The 20,847-nt window shown below is 36.0% G+C and overlaps 1 protein-coding gene and 1 pseudogene across 1 annotated transcript; one reads left to right on the forward strand and one right to left on the reverse strand.

Moving 5' to 3' along the window:
- Nucleotides 1-2,665: 2,665 nt before the first annotated feature.
- Nucleotides 2,666-10,104, reverse strand: LOC103329711 (uncharacterized). The gene is made up of 8 exons (XM_089051406.1): nucleotides 9,550-10,104; nucleotides 8,382-8,441; nucleotides 7,695-8,201; nucleotides 7,206-7,355; nucleotides 6,522-6,623; nucleotides 3,977-4,024; nucleotides 3,404-3,834; nucleotides 2,666-3,292 (listed from the first exon to the last, which is right to left on the reverse strand). The coding sequence occupies exons 1-8, from the start codon at nucleotides 9,860-9,862 to the stop codon at nucleotides 2,666-2,668; spliced, it is 2,238 nt and encodes a 745-aa protein (XP_088907532.1). The 5' UTR covers nucleotides 9,863-10,104.
- A 6,328-nt stretch (nucleotides 10,105-16,432) lies between these two features.
- On the forward strand, nucleotides 16,433-18,903 carry LOC148918148 (uncharacterized; annotated as a pseudogene).
- Nucleotides 18,904-20,847: the final 1,944 nt, after the last annotated feature.

Genomic DNA, 20,847 nt, shown 5'->3' on the forward strand with positions numbered 1-20,847 from the left:
GTGATTATATTCCCAAATAAAGATAACATCTCATATTTAAGATAATATCCCTATTTTTAATATCAATTAATTGGCCAAATAAATGGGCTCGATTAATTGACCTAGGAGATATTTTTCTTATCCACCTGGCACCTCATGATTGGAAGCCGTATTATTTGCTCCCACACTATCCCTATCTTATTCTCCTCCCTTTGCCTTTTATTTTCTTCTTGTATTTCCTTAGCTTTACTTTGCCTTTCTATTTTAATAAACACCTTGCTAGTCTTATATCATGTTCTAAGTTTTCAAGTTTGATTAGTTTTCAAGTTTCAATTAATGTTCTTGATCTTATTCATTGTGCTTATAAGTTGATATGCTTGTTTGAATCCTTGATCACCATTAAAACTTGTATATTAGCTATCTTGGTTGGAATTAAGAGTCAACACCATATGCCTTAATTCTAATTGAACTATGAATAGGAAGAGCATGTATGGACATTCGACAACAGGGATTAGATACTTGCTTGGTTGTTTAAAATGTTCTCCTATGGTTAATGGATTTCTAATGCTTGGTCTAGGTTTGATAAAAAAAGATCTGATTAGGGAATTATGAATACAAGGTTATGACCAAACACCATGGCTTAATCATATTTTAGAGAAAATCAATCTTTTTACTTGAATTGAACTTGTTAACTTATTTGCTTGAGTTAGTTCTTTTCTTTCTTTCTTGTTTTCTGCAGAGAATAGAATTGTATATATCAATTTATCATCATTCTTCGTGGGATCGACCTCGCACTTACATATGCTATACTACTCAATGGTCCGTGCATTTGTGAGTATCACAAGTTGAGAATGCAACTAAATCGAATTTGACGCAGTTGAATCGACACAACATATTTATATATATATATATATACATGTATATATATATATATATATATATGGGGGCGGATCCGTGGCACTACATTTTTGGCACAAGTTTTGACACAATTTTTGGGCCATTAGATTACTCCACTTTCAATGGTTGAGATTAAATATTATATGGCAAGTAGTTTTAATTTTTTTAAATAGACAATCATTAATTTTATTTTCTCTCTCATAAAAATAAAAGGAAAATTTTCTCTCTCCAACCTTTTTGCTGGAAGACGTAATCTCTCCTGCCTCTTTAATCTCAAATATTTATTAGGGTCTAATAAAGAGTGGTGATTTCCCCACTCATTTTTCTCCTATTTTATCCACTTACACTCCTTTTTTAGCTAATAAATAATCAATCTCACCAAAAACTAGATACCCAAACCACAATCCCACTTCTCACGCCTCTCTCTCTTTCCTTTGATTGAATCGGCAAATGAAAATGATATGAAACCAATAAGGTTTGCCTATAGCTTTGATCAATGAAGTATTTCATTGAATAAATTCTCTGATGACAGTTAGTTCTTCCACCTCTTAGACATTAAAATAAAAAGTGAAAGGAAGAAATTTGGGAGGAAAATGAAAATGATATGAAACCACAATGCAAATATTAATTAAGAAGCTGGTTTGGGGACGAGAGAGAGAGAGAGAGAGAGAGAGAGAGATGCGTCAATTCTCGGTAGAAGAAAGAGAGAGAATTAATTAATTAAAGATAATTAATGAGAAGAGAGAGAATGGATTCTTAATTAATATGGTATCAGGATTTTAATCCCAATGTATAAATATTAATTAAAGAGAAAAATATTATTTTGCCATGTCATATTTAATTTCAACCATTAAAAGTGGAGTAATCTAATCGCCCAAAAATTGTGTCAAAACTTGTGTTAAAAATATGGTGCCACGGATCCGCCCCCTATATATATATATCAAAGTATGATTTTTTAGAAAGGAAAAATGGCCAAACAAACAATGTTTCTTTTAACTAATATTGACTAGAAGTCTCTATGAGAATCAAGACAAAATCCCTTCAACTCGAACTTCGATTGTAGAGTCTTCCTCTACACCAGCATCACCACTAATTAGGGTGTGGTTGGTGTGAAGTTCAGATTCCTCATCTGAAAAGTGGAATGCTTGATGTTAACATTTACGAAATTATTGTGATTTCTGATACACCAACAATCAACTAAAGTCTATATATTCAAAGTAACAAAACAGTTCAATACACATCTAATAAATTGACTGACGCAATAAATAAATAAATATATATATATATATATATATATCTTGGCTCCGCCATTTCAGTACTCAGTTTACAAGATTGTGCGAGGCTCTCATTATGAATCTGTGCATGTTATGTGATGTGTGATGAGTTTAGATTAGTGAGGTTAATTTAGGAAGAAGGGATTGTTGTAGAGAAAACGTTTTAATTTCTCTAGAATTGTATTGTTGGGTTCCATTAATTAGGCAGAATTAATAACAATAAAAGGGGTACGAAATAATAGTAGAACTTGAAACGAAGGAAACTAAACCCTGTATCAAAGTTTGGCCATCGCATAAAAATTGTTGTTCAGGCCCAAAGAAGATACAAGCAAGCTATATATAAAAATAAAATAAAAGAAGAAGAAGATACAAACATTCAAGTTGGGTTTTATTATGGAAACTGGAACACGTACATCATTTATTTCTTTGCACAAGTCCTTAAAACTTTCTTAAAATTGAATTGAAATTGAGATATTGATACAAGTTCCCTTACAAATCAGACAGATCGATTCATGTCAAATGAAGTCTGATGCTACAAAAGGTTTGCCTTTTTTAGAAAATATTCCTGCTCCATAAGTAGAAATGAAGATCTCAACAAGGAGGGGAAATTGCATCCATGCAAAGGAGACTACTGGGGCACTAGCAAGTAAAATGATTGGAATCACAATCCATGAATTTTCACCCAACATAATAAAAAGGGTAGAAACAAACGCAATCATCATGGTGGCTATGGAGAAAAAGAGAGTGAAAAGGCCTATAATCATTTTCGTTGGCAATGATTTAAAGAAATCAGCTTCGGCATAGCGTGAGGTGAGGACTCCCAAAAATGTCATTACAGAAGTCGTGGAAGAAAAGAGTGATAGGGCATCAGAAACTATAAACACCTTAAACAACTTTTCATCTAAGAACAAGGGCATGCCTGTATTTCCGTTGTTTCCACCTGGAACTGTGAATGCTGCAGTAAACATGATGGTAATGATAAGAGCACCTACAACCGTACAAGAGGTTGCTATCTCTTTCATTGATCTTTCTCCTTCTTTCGCCAACTCTTTGTGGTTCTTAGTAAATAAATCCCGTGCTGTCATGCCATCTGTAATATTTACAACCTCAAGAATCTTGGGCGGTACAATGTTTTCAATCTCCTGGATTTCGTTGGAGCAATTACTGATTTTCTAATCCCCGAATACTTTTAGACCAAAAAAAAAGGAAAAGAATATTTTCTAATCCCTGAAAATGTGTAGAGAAATTCTGACCTTGAACCATTGTAATTCTCTCTGCATTTGCAACGCAGAACCTTGGATTTGATTCAGCTGTGAAATTGGGGATAAACTCGCTGCTGCATGTAGCAACGTATTGCTAAACTGATCTGTTTTCGTTAACTCATGAGGCACTATTCCGATAAATTTATATAAAAAGAAATAGACTTTTTCTTGACGACATTCAATGGCAAACTGAAGCATGCTCTTCCCATTTTCACCAGTGAGCCCAAACGCTGGTGGGTTTGCTCGAAATATCGCACGAACAAACTCAACATGCCCTTGTTTAATGGCTTCGAAGAGTGCTGCTTCCACGACACTTCCTTGCAGTTGTTTAAGACTTTTATCCTTTATCACTTCGCACATGGAATGTAGAATTTCAGATGTTCTTTCGTGGGTCCATTTCATCTTATATATGTGATTAATTCCTAGGATGGCATAAATAAAACAATATTAATTACTAAGTCTCAAAAAAATGCGACCAAAATAAGATTTAAGAGAATGAATAATTATACGTACTGAAAATCGAAGGAAAAAATTAACAAAGTGTGGATATTTAACATTACATACCAAAAAGTTTATGGGGATTTGGAACAAGTCCTCGCAGTATACCCATACCTATTGCAAATCGAAATATGTTTGCATTAGAGAATATTTTAATCACAAATTTTGTGTGTGATGGTAATGTACAATGCCATTTTAATGTTATGAATTCATTCAAATTTTAATACATATGTACAATCATTGATTTTAAAATTTAAATTCAACATATAGATGTGGGAAATGCCACTTGGTCAGGACAATAAACCCACCTCTTACACCTAAATTAGAATGAATTTATAACAGTGAAATGACGGTGTACATGCTTCAAAAATATATATATATATTATATATACATAAAACTTTTTCTTCTTTGACAAAATATTTAACTTCTCGCCACAAATATGCCACAGACATGCTAATTGGGGAAGCACGTGCCTCAAAGTTCCTACGCTAGTATAGTTAGTTGTTTTATGTATAACATTGGTCATGGTGAACAAGGCCATACACTATGTTGTATGTTCTCAGTGTCATAGGCCAGTATTATATTCCGCAATAGTACTTGGACATGTCCATATGTTTGGGTATAATAATAAATCTCTCTATTTAAAATACGTTTTAATCAGTGTATCGAGATTTTTGCTTGATCTGACTATACAAATGGTTTTTACAGAGGATGTTCCTCAAATAGTTATGTATTTAAACGCTCTGGTTTCATTCATTTTCATTCTGAAAAAGAAAAACTCTTGTTGACAATATTAAATTTTACACATATATGAGGAGCAGTTAGTAGGCCACTTCAAAACATGTTATCCCACACCCTTATAATTCCCTCCCTCTTGTTCTTATGAAAAATGCTAGCAGTACCCCTAGTCCCAGGTTAATAATCCCTATGTAATTGTTTGGTTTTGGGCATTCGGCCCCATTTTGTAACCCTAAAAAAAAAAAAAAAATTTGCTAGTCATACTATATTTATATAGGAAAATGCTAGGTTTATCACATTTTTATATCAAATTGTGTACCACCTCTCTAATAGAGGTGGACTCCGTTGTATTAGTGGACTCCAACTCTATTAGAGAGGTGGTACACAATATGGTATAAAGATGTGGTACGCCTAGCATTACCCATTTATATACTACTTTGTGTACTACATTTATTAGTGGACCCCATTGTATTAGTGGACTCCATCCCTATTAGAGCATCTCCAGCTCACAAGGGCAACCCGGGCAGGAAGGAGCCCAAGGTGTAACATCCCACATCGACCAACGGATAGAGGGTGATGTGCCTTATATGTACATGTCTGCCTCTATCTAGCACGAGGTCTTTTAGGAGCTCACTGGCTTTGGAGTCATGAGAACTCTGAAGTTAAGCGGTTTGGGCTAGAGCAGGATGGGTAACCCACTAGGAAGTTGCCTTGAGCCCAGTAACAAAACCGTGAGGGTAGAGAGGGGGGCCCAAAGTGGACAATATCGTGCTACGGTGGAGCCAATCCCGGGATGTGACAATTTGGTATCGAGCCACTCTGTCGTGTTGTGCAAGTGTGCCGATGAGGACATTGGGCCCCTAAGGGTGGATTGTAACATCCCACATCGACCAACAAAGAGGAGGTGATGTGCCTTATATGTACATGTCTACCTCCATCCACGAGGCCTTTGGGAGCTCACCGCTTTGGAGTCATGAGAACTTCGGTTAAGCGAGTTTGGGCTAAAGTAATCCCAGGATGGGTGACCCACTGAAAAGTTGCTCGTGGGCTCCCAAAAACAAAACCATGAAGACAGAGAGGGGCCCAAAGCGGACAATATCGCTACTTGGAGCCGATCCTCGAATGTGACACAAGGGCCGAATCCAACTCCACCATGCCAAGTCCAAAGGCAAGCCCACAGGCAAGTTCAGCCCGAGTTGATGCTTGGGCAAAATGACACAATGTTGACGTCAGCAACCCAAAAAAAAAAAGGAAAAAAAATTAAACAAAATACCAAAATTTTCAGAATTTTTATTATTATAAATACCTAGCCATATTCTTTAGTTCCCACAACAAAAACTCTATACAAATTCATCTCCTCATATCTCATGTAAATAGTATTTGCCCTTGCCCAAGCTCATAGGGGTGGAAACAAAATTGCAAGAGCTGCCACTATTCAAGTGAATAGTGACAGCCTTTGCCTATAGTGGTGGAAGTGCTCTTAAAGAGTTAGTACACAATGTGGTATACAAATGTGGCATACCTAACATTGCTATGTTCTTATTAATGTGTCTGATAGGCTATGATGATAAATAGGTATTCATTAGTTAATTTTTTGTTGACAATACGCTATCTTAAACTACTCTAACGTTTGGGGAGGGGCACAAACTTAGGTATAAGGAGAAAGGTACATTGCCTAGTCAACTAAATTGAATAGTAGGTTTATTTTAATAAATAAACCATGTGATACTTTGATTACAATGTTAAGTTTTAACCTCAATGTTTGTCTTCAAAACAATCAAAACTGGCCTTATTCAACCTAGAAATTAAAATTAAAAATAAATAAAAACAGACCAGTAAAAACCGTAATGCCACCTTTCGGATATATTATACCTGAGCGAACTTTGAGATCCCTTTCATTAATTGGGCCATCTTCTACGTTTTCAACATTTATGCGAATATCATAAACTGCTGAATTAGGTCTTACGTGTATACCTGTCACCGGAGAGAAATGAAAATTCAAACTTATTTACTAGGCTTTGGGTTGTGTTTCAGCTGGGCTTTTTGCTGCAATCACTAGGGCAGGCCATCACCAACTGCGGGCTCCGATCCAAATGGTGGATACCAGCCACAATGGACTGGTGGCATTCTTAGAGAGTTCGTGGGTGTAGGTTCTGTGTGCGTCGGAAAGAGTCGGGTATGTGGGTAAGTGCCCCGGGTAGGTTGGCTCAGGCGGTGGTTTGGCTGCTATAGTGCATGAGTTATTGATCAGGGAGGAGAGAGAGAGAGAGAGAGAGAGAGAGAGAGAGATCTATTGGGCTTGGTGGGTGCTAGGGAGATCAAAACCGAGGGGGATGTGTTGCTGGGGTTAGGTGGGAAAATCAATTTGGTGACTAGGGTGGAAAGTGTGGGTGGCTGGGATATTGGGAAAAGTCCACAGGAGGTGTTGATTTTAATTTTCTGTTTTTACTTTCGTATTTTAATTAGACCAAAAAATAAATTATTATATGAAGTCCAAAAATAAAATAAAAATGGGACATAACTTTAAATAAATAGTAGAGAGAATGTAGTACTAACAGTCATAAATCCATTGTTGCCAAAATTTGAGATGCATTCCACTTAAAAATCCAGAATGCATACTAACGCACATTTGCAAAGGGGTCAACCCAGAGCAGTTTTTAGCAACGGCTAAGTTTGGGCAACGCCGAATTAAATCCAATGCAATATCTACAAAAAGGGTAGAGGAGGAGTGACAAGAAAAACGAATGAATCCTATTATACAAATTTATAAAAAAAACCCAATCCTAGATGTATTTATAAAAAAAAAAACTCAAATACTATTTAAACATAGAAACACACCAAAATCAACCCCAAAGTCAATTCTTTTTCGTGTTTACTTACTATGGGTTTTAAATGGGCGGTGGTACGCTTATAACATGTAACTGCCTGAGTTGGTTGTATAAAAGTTGCGGTGTTGGGTTTTTTATAATTTCATCTCCCATTTTGGGTGTTTTAGTGAAACTCCCATCTTATTATATGGCAAAAGGTTAAATTGGAAACACGTACCTAAATTTTTGGCCCTAAAACTCTCTGAAACGATCTCAGCGCCACCGCAGCCGTGGTCTTGCAACAGAGCTTCGAGTGGAGTAACAGAATAGAGGTAGCGAGCCAATTCCCAATGGCCGAAAGAAAAAGCCAGGACAAGTGGAATTATGTTGTTTGGAGGAGATGGAAGGCTAAGCAGTTTCTTGTTTTTCTCAATTATGCACTTAGCCAATTGTGTGATTCCATTTTTCGAAGCATAGGCCATAGCTGTTGCACCGTGAGCGTCCTGTATTTCCAAGTCTTCGTCCGTCATCAACTCCACCAACGCTTCCGCCATATTTACATTTTTAAACCAAACTGCCAGGTGAAAAGCTGTCGCACCTGATATTGAACCTTTTTCTCTGATTGCTTCGGGATTTCGACTAAGGTACTCCTTCGCTAAATCCCAATCGCCCCTTATCACATTATTAATGAAGGGTTGATGGAGCGCGAACTCATTATTGAAGGCCCTGATCATACTCTCATTTCCTGCCAAGTTTTTATTGTTTTAATAAATTACTATTTGCTAAGAATGTCAGCGTCCAACTCACTCAAACAAAATTCTTGAAAATTCTTGTCAGTCAGTGGATAAGTTAAAGATTAGATATTGAGGGGAAACAGAACAAGAAAAGAAAAAGAAAAAAAGAAAGTATACGAGAGATCACATACCATCATTCGACGTCAGATTGATATTCAAATCTTCCCGTGGGACCAACGGAAACAACTCCTCTGCATCACACACATGATAAGAAAATATCAATTAATTACGTCAAAATGAGTAATTCTATAGACACTCAATTGGCATCTAGGTCCCATCTCCAAAGCTTTTAAGGTGGTAATGGATTTGGTCCATTTGCTTTTTCTATATTCGTTCGAGTCCATTGAGTTTTTAATTAAGGTCCACATGCTTTTATTTCCATTTTGGCCCATCAAGGTATAAATTGATGAAGGAAATACAACCATAATTTTATACTGAGGTTTTGATCGAAATGGTCTCTAAACTTATGCATGAGTTCTATTTTAGTCAACTAAATTTTTCACACCATTAATGGTCCTTCAACTTTCTCTTTAGTGTCAAATTGATCCCACCAATCAAGTTTTATCAAATTTGCCATCAAATTTCGTGTTAAAAACCATCAGTTTGTGCACTAATCTCCTAAATCGGCCAACCTAACTTTGTAACAAACATTTCCCTCCATAGCCATTACTCTCTCCTCCAAATTGAAACTCTATCCCATAAGAGAAACGTCTTATGTGGAGGGAAATGTTCGTTACAAAGATGGAATGGTTGTTTTAGAGGAGATTAGAGCACAAATTGATAATTTTACCACCTTAATTTGACCACAATTTTGATGGAGGGACTAATTTAACACAAAAGAGAGAGTTGTCGGACCAATGGATTGAAAAATTTAGTTAGATGATCAAAATGGAACTCAAGCATAAATTCAGGGACCATTTCAATTTTTTTTAAAACCCATTTTATATATTTGCGAGAAATTTAAGCCACATCTGTCCTACACTTAATGAAAAAATTTGTTAGCAATCATACACATACAAGTAAACACTTCAAAATTCAATTACAAATGCGTAAAGCACCCACAATATGAATATTCTACCTATTGTGAAGGGAGAAAATTGCAATATAGTTTTACTCAGCCTTTTGCACAGTCAAATAATGTTTACTACTGCAGCTGTACCATCATAAAAATAAAAAAATGAAAATACAGTAACCTAGATCGAACCATACATATATACAGATGCCGCGCTTCGTGATGTGCCCACCATTCTGTCAGAGTCATTTAGGTGTAAAACATGCATGCTTGTTTTGACTACATACCTTGAGCTGGGTTTAGCTTTTCGGCCAAAGTATCCCAGGCAGCTTTGGCGGTCTTTGTGCTACTGATTAAAGAGTAATTAGCAGACCCGCAATAATTCTGGATTAGAATTAAAGCCTTGGCATCTTTCTTCCTCCAAGCCTTAAACTCAGCTTCACCATCTTCTGGTTTAGGAGGTTCAGTGGTGGCTTCCACAACCTCCCAAAGATCTTCAGCTAACAAGTAGAGTTTAATCCGGAAACTCCAATCTTGATAGTTATACTGGTTAAGAACTGGGGGATTAGGGATTGTACTAGTGACAGTTGTAACTGCCATGTTCAATCTGCCAATTGACCCATGGTGGTATTATGTCAATCGAGAGCATATATGTTAGAACAAACAAGAAAAAGAAAATTAAACACACACACTCACAGATTGAGTCTTCCAAAATAAAAAGGCTGCAGCTAGAAGCTAGCTTGTAAATTCCCACTATTTGCGCATAGATATAGGCAAACTCACTTCTGATTTATAGATAACAAATCAGCGAAGACCAAAAAGAAGCTAACAAATCACCAATTAAAAAAAATACTGGCAAAAGACTTGGACCAAATTATGGAAAAAAAGGACAAAATTTGTTTTCATTCAACTATTTTTGGGAGTTAGGCCAAACAGATTACTAACATACAAAGTCTAAAATATCGGTAGTCCAAAAACACAGAAATTTCGATGGAAATATCGGGATATTATCGATATCGATAAAAATTGAATAAAAACCACAGAAATTGTAAGAAAAACTTGGAAATTTTTATTGAAACTTTGGAGGATGCTTATTTAGTTAATTATCTATTAGTTTATCACAAAAAATTGGAAGGAAATGCATTGCATGATTGATTTAATTAATTTAAGTTGATTATATAGCAAGCTGACAAACACCGTGAGTGTAGAAAATATGTAGTAATTAATGAAAAAATATTAAACACACCACAATCATTTATATAGAAATATGACTACAACTAATTAGTTAGGTGAGTGGTTGAATTGTAGGGTAAATGAGTAAGTTGAAACGTGGTGAATAGTTGAAAAGTTGAAAAGTTGAAACTTGAAAAGCAGCTCGCAAGTATTATATATACTAGATTCCATAATTTATATCACAAAGTTATGCAGCGTAGTGGTGAAGTGGCTGCAAATTCCGTAGGGGAGAGGGGTTCGAACCCCATTGTGTGCGAGAGCATGAGTGAGTTTAAATTGTTTATAATCACAAAGTCATCAGCAGCATAGTTGTTAAGTGGCTCTAAGCTTAAATTGTTTCATTTTTGAGACAGTTCCAGTCGCGATATTATGACAATTTAAATTGAGAAAAAAACAAAAAAGGAAACGATTCATTGCAGAAAGAAACAAGTTATAGGAGCTCCTCTTCTAACACATCCAAAATGATATTGGGGGGACCTCATACCAAGAGGAAGATCATATTTAGTCAAATCGGACAACAATGGGGTGGAAACCGACAATTTGACATGCAAGTCCAAAATTCATCTGCAATTCATGTATTTGGGTGGTTGAAAATTTGGGGCAATCAATATCTTGGGTGGAATTCCAGTCCGAATATTGCCTAGACTGATAATTTTATGGAGCCCAACATACCAGTAATCAACGCTACGTGAAGGAAATGCATAACGGGCCCAGCGCTGCAGCAAATTGTCGCCCAGTCCTTTTCTAGCTCCTGACGTGTGGCTGAAGGAAATGCAAGAGCCGTCTATAACGGCTCCACTTGAAGTTGCTGTTTCAAGTTTTCTTCTTAAAAATTCCAAAGGCTATATAATCAATGGCCAGATCATTTTTAGGCAATCTCAACCAGAAAAATTTACATTCAACCGCTGAAATTTAAATTTAATGTTCAAACTGATTATTATAGTTAATTTAAATCAGATCCAACTACAAATAATTTTGTAATTGTTATGTATCTTAATTGTAATTGTCGTTTATCTTATTTTTTTTTTTAATTGAAAATATATTATGTTTTGAATTTTTGATTTTTTTTTAAGTTTAAAATGTTCAAAAAATTAAATCATGAATGTTGAAATAAAAATAATGTCAAGAAAAATGAACGATAAAAAAAAATGGAGATTAACCATTTTTAAACAATTTAAGCTAATGCAGTAAACAATAAATTCATATATTTTTGGGGAAATAAAACAAATTGGACGGATTGCTGTAGGAATTATATTTTTTGAGACTGGTAACAAAGTTGACTTGGCAAAAGAAGACTTGGCAAAGTTGACCATTGTGAAGATCTGAAGTAGAACAAATTTGGATAGTTTGGGAACAATAATCATGTCAGAGTCAAATATGTCTATTAGAGTTTGTTTTTCTTTGGTTTAGTGTATTATTGCAATGATCCTACAATCACAGTAGTCTAAAGAAATTTGTTTGGGTTACTTAAGATTAAAAAAAAAACACACATAGATATGCCAGTAAAAGACGAGTGGAGAAAAAAAGAATATAGACCTTCCCGTAAAAGAAGTGGAAGAGCTGATAAGAGAGTAAATCTTATTGGGCAACTTAAGAAAGAATTTGAGCTTTCTTATTACTAACCGTCATAAATCCATCGTTCCTAGAATTTGAGCTTGCTTGCACTTAAGAAAAAAGAAGGCATACCAGCCAAAAGCGAAAAAGGGCTTACTTTAGATTTGTTTTCAGTAAAAGCCGCCTTCGGATGACATCAACTAAATCCAACAGAATATCTGTATAGCAGAGTGAAAAAAACCTATATAATTATGCGGAAAAAGATTTGTAAAAAATAATAAATTGTACGGGAACATATTGAAGTCATCGCTAGTAATTAATTATTTAATAAGTGCTTTGGTTTTGGGTAAAGAGGAGAGCTAAAGTGCAGCACAAACACAAGGTTATTTATACCTACCAAATCGGCTTGTCACCACACACGCAGACATAACTACACCGGCATAGGCACGGTCCTCCAGAGTTTCCAGTGGAGAGGCAGAATAGAGATACTGAGACATTGCTACCCTTCCTTCTATAGTCGCCAAGACAAATGGAATTGCAATTTCATCATTGTTAAAACGAATGCTAAGTAATTTCTTGTTCTTTTCAACCATGCACTTAACTATTTCATGGGAATCTCCTCGATGTAATACAGCTAAATGTAGAGCTGTTCGACCAATAGAGTCTAGTATTTCTAAGTCTTCCTCGCTCATTAGCTGCACCAACTCTTTTGCAATTTCAAACCTCCCGTTTGAGACTATACGAAGTGAAGAGCTGTCCCATTGTCGAATTGTTCAAAGGTCGCATTTAGTTTCTCAGGATGTTGCCTAACATACTCCATGGCAGCATCCCAATCATTGTCTAACAAAGTTTGGAAGAAAGGCATGTACAAGTCATTGGCATCGCCTTCAGGTCCTACGAAAGTTTATGATTTAATATTACATATCATTTTGATTTGGATTTAACATATGTGTTAAACTATGATTTGTAAAAATTTTAAATTTAAAAAAAAAAAAAAAAGGCCAAACAGTGTTTCTTTTAACTAATATTGACTAGAAATCTCTATGAGAATTAAGACACAATACCTTCAACTCGAACTTCGATTGTAGAGTCTTCCTCTACACCAGCATCACCACTGATTAGGGTGTGGTTGATGTGAAGTTCAGATTCCTCATGTGAAAAGTGAAATGCTTGATGTTAATATTTACTAAATTTTTGTGATTTCTGATACACGAAAGTCTTTATTTATTTTGTTATTTTTATAAAAATGATATTGAAGGAGGGGAATTGAACATAAAATCTTAGATCCATAAATAAATGCTATTAATTACCGCGCGCTTGAGCTTGGCAGTGCATCAAATTTTTTTTTAATAAGGTGCATCAATTATTCTTTGGGTAGTGCTATCTTCCATCAATTATTCTTAGATTAATAATTCGAAGTAATGCGAGATGTACCATAATTTGAAATCACATGATGTAAAGTATTTTATAATTTAATTTTATAATATATTTTAATTCATTAATTATCATAGTAATTCAAAAATCCATAAGCTCACCATTGAAAACTACCCAATGAAGGAGGTCTAGGGATTTGGAGCAGTAGGCTTTGATTTGATGGGCTCCAGGAAGATGGTTGTGCGAGCGATCAGTAGACATGGTGGTTCTGGAGGGAGGTCAGGGAAGGGGATGTGTGGTGGCTGGGCGGTGGGTAGTGGTGTCTGCGAGGGGGGATGTTCTGTCAAATTTTCTGTGCATGTGTTTTAAAATTGGATGCTCTCTTCTACTAAGGATTTCGTCAAAAATTTGCTTTACATCATATTTACCTTTCGTATGTCATGAAACAGGGATGCATAAAAAGAGTACCTCCCTATCCCTGTCCAGCAGTGGAAGAATCCCAAAAGGTGCCATATCCTCCCAAAACATCTGATGTTGAAGCCGCATGCCTACCTGGGCCAAAGAATGCGCGCCTTACTGCCCACTCGGGGTTGGAACAAAACATCCACAATATGCAACGGTGCTACAAGAAATTTAATACTTTGGGGAATTCAGAATATGGGGAAACAAAAGGACTTGGTTTTGTCCGCGTGGTCGTGTCGTTGTTTGGGCAGGGAGCTTCTACAATGAGGAGTTAAAGTGAGGAGGTTATTTGAGGAGACCGATCCGACCGTCAAAACATTTAAAATATTTAAGTCCCATGATTTCTTTACATTTGTTGATGGTGAGATTTGACCTCCTCAAATAACCTCCTCACTTTAAGCCCTCATTATAGCCTTTCCGGTTTGGGCACGTGGTGCCAAAGCAAGTGAATGACGGAGAGGCCCAAGGCGCTAGCGCTGGACAAGACAAGTTGTTGAATACCCAACTGGGTAGTGAGGTGGTGGGTCCAACCCAATTATATGTCGGAGATGGTGGTGACAAGAGGCTTAGAATAGAAGTTGAACCAGTAGAGGAGAGGATCGTGGAGTTGGCCCAAGGCACACATCTTGGGCTTGAAGGAGTGAGCGGGCAAGTCCCGGACGTTCTCGCTGGCGGGGATGGAGGCCGGGCAGAGGGAGGACTAGTGTTCCCAATTAGAAAATAAATAATATTCTAGAATATGGGTGTGTGAATTGAAAGAACTAAATAAAAAAACTGCAAAATTTGTTAAAATACATTACCATTATATATAATTCATCCAACAAAAAAATAAAAAAAAAATTCATAATAGCATCTTAACAATTGAAAACCAAAAATTATAATTCATCCATAATTAAATCCTAGAATACTCAATTTTAACAAAATCCTAAATCAAAGCCCTAGAATAATTCATCCCTAATCAAAGCCCTAATTAATTTCAACAAAATCCCAAAATTATAATTCATCCCTAATTCCTAGAATACGCAGTTTTAAATTAAAACTATAATTAAATATATATATATATATATATATATAGCAAATGAGAGAATGAGAATAATACTTGCTGTTTTCAAAAGGAGAGGAGAAGATGTTGTTGCCAAGTTGCCCACCGAAGATAATATAAAATGTAGGCAATAAAAGGAGAATTTGACCCCAAAAAAAACAAAAAGAAGAAGAAGGAGAAACTTGTTGTTGTCAGGTAGCAGAGAGAGAGAGAGAGATAGAGAGAAACAAGAAGTCTATTAGCCAAAAGAGAAAGAGAGAGAGAAGATATGGGATCGCATTTTCAATATTTATCGGATGTTAAAAAATGTAGGGTTTAGATCAACATTGTTTAGATCTAACTTTTTACCGTAATGAAGCACAACCAAAGCCAATCCAAATATATGGCAGCGACACACAGGAAAGCAAATAATTTATCATTCCCTGAAGCTATGAAATCATTCCCCAAGCTTAACTTACCAACATGGGAAAGCAAATAATTTATCATTCCCAAGTCCCTTTTCCCATTAACCAAACGCAGCAGTGATTGGATTTGGAGTAGTTTGGCCACCTGCATAGGGCGGATCCACGTTGGGACAACAGGTGACGCACCCTTGGAAGGTTGGAAAATGGCCGACTCCATTGAAGCCCCTTGACAGCTGCTGAAGCCCCTTGATGCACGCCATCCGCTCGATGAAAGTCCTGTGAGAAGAGGAAGACATCTCGCACAAGGCTTGCGGCGCTGCACGCTGTAATTTTTTAAATCGCTTGCCAAACGCGCTTTGGCAAAGGTTTCAATTTTTTAATGATTGGCCTCAAAACGACGCTGCTTTGAGCCAGTTCAAAAAAAAAAAAAAAACAGAACAACCCAGCCTTGAATGCCGCAAGCAGCCCCAAACCCTTCATTTCCAATTTCACACTTTCTCTCCCCACCCTCTCAAACCCTAACCTCTCCCCCAACCTCCCAACCTCCAACAACCTCCATCATCAACTCTTCGTTGGGCAACACCAATCACCGCCGTTCACCGCCGTCCTCCTCCCTCCTCCATTGTTTTCAACTACAAGTAAGCTTAGCTATGAAATTTATGGAAAATGTTTAATATATACTGTTGTTGTTGTTGATATTAAAATTTATTGTTGTTGTTGATATGAAATTTATGGAAAATGTTTAATTTATTGCTATATGATTATTGAATTTATGCTTTATTGAGTTAATGCTTGAAATTTATGGATATGAATAATATTGATATTTTTTGTATGTAATGAAATTTATGGATATGATATGAATCATAGTGATAATCATATTAATGTAGATTGATTGAGTTTATGCTTGATTGAAAATGTGAATTGATTGAGTATATTGAATATTAATTGATATTTGATATGATAATTTAGTATATTGAATATTGATTGATATGGGTTTATGGAGTATATTGAATTTTGAGAGTGGGTTATTGACATTTTCATATTCATATGATAATTTGGGTAAAAATTAATGATTGATTGAATTAATTGATTTGTAGATTTATGGAACGATTCTTTAAAAGAAAATTATCTACGGATAGTCCTTCTTCGTCTAATCCGGGTAGTTCAAATGCAAGACCAATTGAAGTAGATGAGATCTTAGCTAATCTTCAGGCAGACCCTGGACTAAGAACTCGAATGGTGGATTATAGTCCTAATATTCGAGATGAGATTCGAAGAGCATATCTACAAAAGGGACCTTGTCAACCTAGAAATTATAAATTCCCACAAACTAATCAATCAGGAATTAATAGACGCTTCATTGCTAATTGGTTTGATGATCATGATTGGTTGGAATATAGTATTGCTAAAGATGCTGCATTTTGTCTTCATTGTTATCTCTTCAAATCAAATTTTGATCAAGTGGGTGGTGATGCATTCACTGGAAGTAGGCTTCAATAATTGGAAGAAGGCGAAAGAAAGATTTAATCTTCATGTTGGACCGGTTGGTAGTGTTCACAACCAAGTTAGAGAAGTTGCTTACAATTTGATGCATCAAACTACACACATTGAAACAATTGTCATCAAGCAAACAAGCCAAGCTCACACGGCTTATCGCACTTGCTTGAATGCATCACTTAAGTGCACTAGGTATTTGTTGCGACAAGGTCTTTCTTTTCGTGGTCATGATGAAAGTGCACAATCAAGTAATAGAGGGAATTATTTAGAGCTCTTGCAATTTCTTGCGGATCATGATGAAAAAGTTAAGGCCGTTGTGTTGGAAAATGCTCCAGGACATTTGAAGTTAATAGCTCCTTCAATTCAAAAAGATCTTGTCAATTCTTGTGCTAAAGAAACCATTGGTCTTATCTTAAGTGATGTAAAAGATAGATATTTTTCCATAATGGTGGATGAAGCACGTGATGTTTCAATAAAGGAGCAAATGGCGATGGTGCTTCGTTATGTGAATGACAAAGGACAAATAATTGAAAGGTTTGTGGGGGTTCAACATGTGACCGATACTACTTCAAGTGCACTAAAGGAAGCCATTGATGAATTCTTTTCTTCTGCGAATTTGAGCTTTTCCAAGCTATGAGGACAAGGTTATGATGGAGCTAGTAATATGAGAGGTGAGTTCAATGGCCTTAAGACAAAGATTTTGAGAGAACAACCTTGTGCATTTTATGTTCATTGTTTTGCTCATCAACTTCAACTAGCTCTTGTTGCGGTAGCAAAGAAAAACATTGATGTCAACTCTTTTTTCACAACGGCTAATAGTTTGGTCAATGTTGTTGGAGCATCTTGTAAGCGTCGGGATGCACTTAGAGCACAATACCAAGAAGAGCTTGTGAGAGCTTTTGAAGAAGATTGTCTTATAACGGGCCGGGGCTTAAATCAAGAAACTACTCTCAAACGTGCCGGCGATACACGATGGAACTCACATTATGGTACGTTGATTAGTATCATTTCTATGTTCCCATCTGTGGTGAATGTGCTTCAAATGATTGTTGATGATAATCCTAATGATAGTTCGGGTGAAGCCTATAAGTTATGGAGAGAAATACAATCTTTTGAGTTTGTGTTTCACTTATTTTTAATGAAAGCTATATTGGGAATAACAAACACTTTGTCTCTAGCATTGCAAAAGAAAGATCAAGACATTGTGAGTGCAATGAGTTTAGTGACAACATGCAAGGAAAACCTGCAGTTCATGAGGGATAATGAGTTTGAAGAATTGGTTGAGCAAGCATCTTTGTTTTGTTACAAACATGATATTATAGTTCCTACCATGGATGAGGAATATGTAATTCCAGGGAGGTCACGGCGTAATGCTCCAATGAAGACAAATTATCATCGTTATCGTGTGGAGATGTTTATTCATGTAATTGATGGACAACTTGTGGAACTAAATGATCGCTTCAACGAGGTAAGTACTGAGTTACTTACTTGTTTGGCATGCTTGAGTCCGAAAAATAACTTTGTAGCTTTTGACAAACGAAAGCTAGTTCGTCTTGCTCAATTTTATCCTTATGATTTTTCGGATAGAGACTTATTGATGCTTGAAGATCAACTTGGTGTTTATGTTCATCATATGCGTTCGAGTATTGATTTTTCTCAATTGGAAGGGATTAGTAGTCTTGCGGAAAAAATGGTGGAGAAAGGAATGCATGAAATATTTCCTTATGTGTATTTGCTTCTTACATTGACTTTGGTTTTACGGTTGCAACTGCTTCAGTGGAGAGGCATTTTCCGCCATGAATATTATTAAAAATCCACTTCGCAACAGAATGGGAGATCAATGGTTGAATGATAGCTTAATTGTTTACATTGAGAGAGATGTTTTTGCTTGTATTGATAACGAAACTATAATGCAACGTTTTCAGAATATGAAAACTCGTCGTGGACAATTGTAACTTGTATTATTGGTTTTGTTATGAATTATGAATGGAAGTACTATCTTTCTATCTTTTTAGCATTATTTTCTTTATAGAAAAATTTCAGAACTTTTACACTAAGCCCCCTTGGCCACATAATCCTGGATCCGCCACTGGCCACCTGTCTCTACAAATGGTCCTCCATCAACGAATACATGATAACTTTTTTGAAATGCCAATTTCATTGACCTTTTTTCTTTCCTTTAATTTTCACATGGAAAAATTTACTTTCTTTTATGGGACAAAAGAGAATACCTGGCGTAGCCAAAATTTTCAATTCCGAACAGAACTTTTCTGCCAAAGTATCCCATGCATCTTTGGCATCGTTGATGTTCTTGATAAAAGTGAAAATATCAGTCCCGCAAGAAATCTGAATTGCATGCAATGCCTCGGCATTCTTCTTCTTCCAAATTTTGTCTCTAACTCCATCACCATTTTCTTGTGTAGGAGATTCAACAATGTCCCAGAGATCTTTAGCCAACAAGTAGGTTTTAGCGTGAAAACTCCATTGTTCATAGTTTTCTTGGTTAAGAACTTCATGAACAATTGAACCAGGGACTAGTGTAGCTGTGGCCATTGCTTAGAGCATCCACAATGGGGGGATGTAAATTTGGGGGTGTAAAACCACTTTTACATCCCCTTTACACATCCGGGTGTAAATATGTTTTGCTCCAATGGGGTGTAAATTGGGGTGTAGCCGTGGTCCCAAATTATGTTGACTTTCTTCATTTTTCTTTTTCTCGGTGGGTCCCGCTTGCAAGCGATGTAAAAATATATGTAAATATACATTTTATTTTACATCCCCATGGTGGTAATGTATATTTACATCCATTTACATCTCCCATTGAAGACGATTCCGGTGACTCGAGGTGTATATTTAACATACATCCCCATATACACCTCCCCACTATGGATGCTCTTAGGCTGTCAAGTTATCCAAAGTGACTTCATTTATGTCGAGAATCTATTGTGTGTACTATTATAGAGTGAGAACTTTAAGTTGGTGAAATATTAACCATCTAATTTAATTTAAATAGGATAGATGTTGTAAAACCCAAATAAATCAGTCAAATTTTTTCAAGAAGAAAAACAACACTACCGTAACAAAAGAAAAGAAAAAGAAAAGACGAAGAATATGAATTAAAAATCCTTCTACGAGTGCTATGTACGGTTAGTAACTCAAAAGATCCATATCTTTATACATGTTTTGTGTGGAAAAACACAGAAATAAAAACAACCAAAATACAATAGTGAAGCAAAAACAAAAGTATAACTGTACTCACAAACTGAATTGACGAAATCTTCAAAAGGTTGGAGCTTATAAATTCCACTAAGTGCATCCAAATACAGTAGCCAAACTTCCAATTCCACTAAGTGCATATCTAACAGTTTGACATCTAGAAACTGCCTACGCAATGTTGTGGCTAAAATATATGAGTCTTCACTTGTGCTTTTGTTTTTTTAATTCATCCGAAGTCTTTAATTATGCTGATTTTATCTGAAGTCTTTAATTATGTCTGGCCCTCTCAGGATTATGTGGAATTTTCAAACGGCCGGCGAGGCTGCTGACAAGGATTATCGGATTTATTTGGAACAAAAGGACATAATTTGTTTCCCTTGAAATATTTTTGGGAGTTAGGCCAAAAAGATTATTGTTAGGAAGTTGTATTTAAAAAAGAAGGTGTGCGAATGAAACTTGCTGATCAAATTCAATTTAAATACAAGTGAGTATCATCTCGCTTTAACTCAAATTTGGAGGATGGAGGGGTCCTAGCCTCCATCCATGAAATAAGCTTGAACGATGCAATGAAACGTCATGAGTTTACAACTTGTTCATGTTAATAATTTTGTTTTTCTGGATGCATAAAAAAACAAATGACAACAATAATTTTTTTTCCCGGGCAAATGACAACAATTTTATTTTCCTTGACAATAAAACAAATAGATAACAAAAGCAAGTTTATTAGAAGATAATAATAAAAACTTTAAGAATCCAAGTGTTTAATGGAAAAGTAGTTGCAAATGCTTCTCCAGAAATTGCTC

Source organism: Prunus mume, linkage group LG4 (genome assembly GCF_029339155.1).
Source record: "Prunus mume cultivar Tortuosa linkage group LG4, ASM2933915v1, whole genome shotgun sequence".
Taxonomy (NCBI): Eukaryota; Viridiplantae; Streptophyta; class Magnoliopsida; order Rosales; family Rosaceae; genus Prunus; species Prunus mume.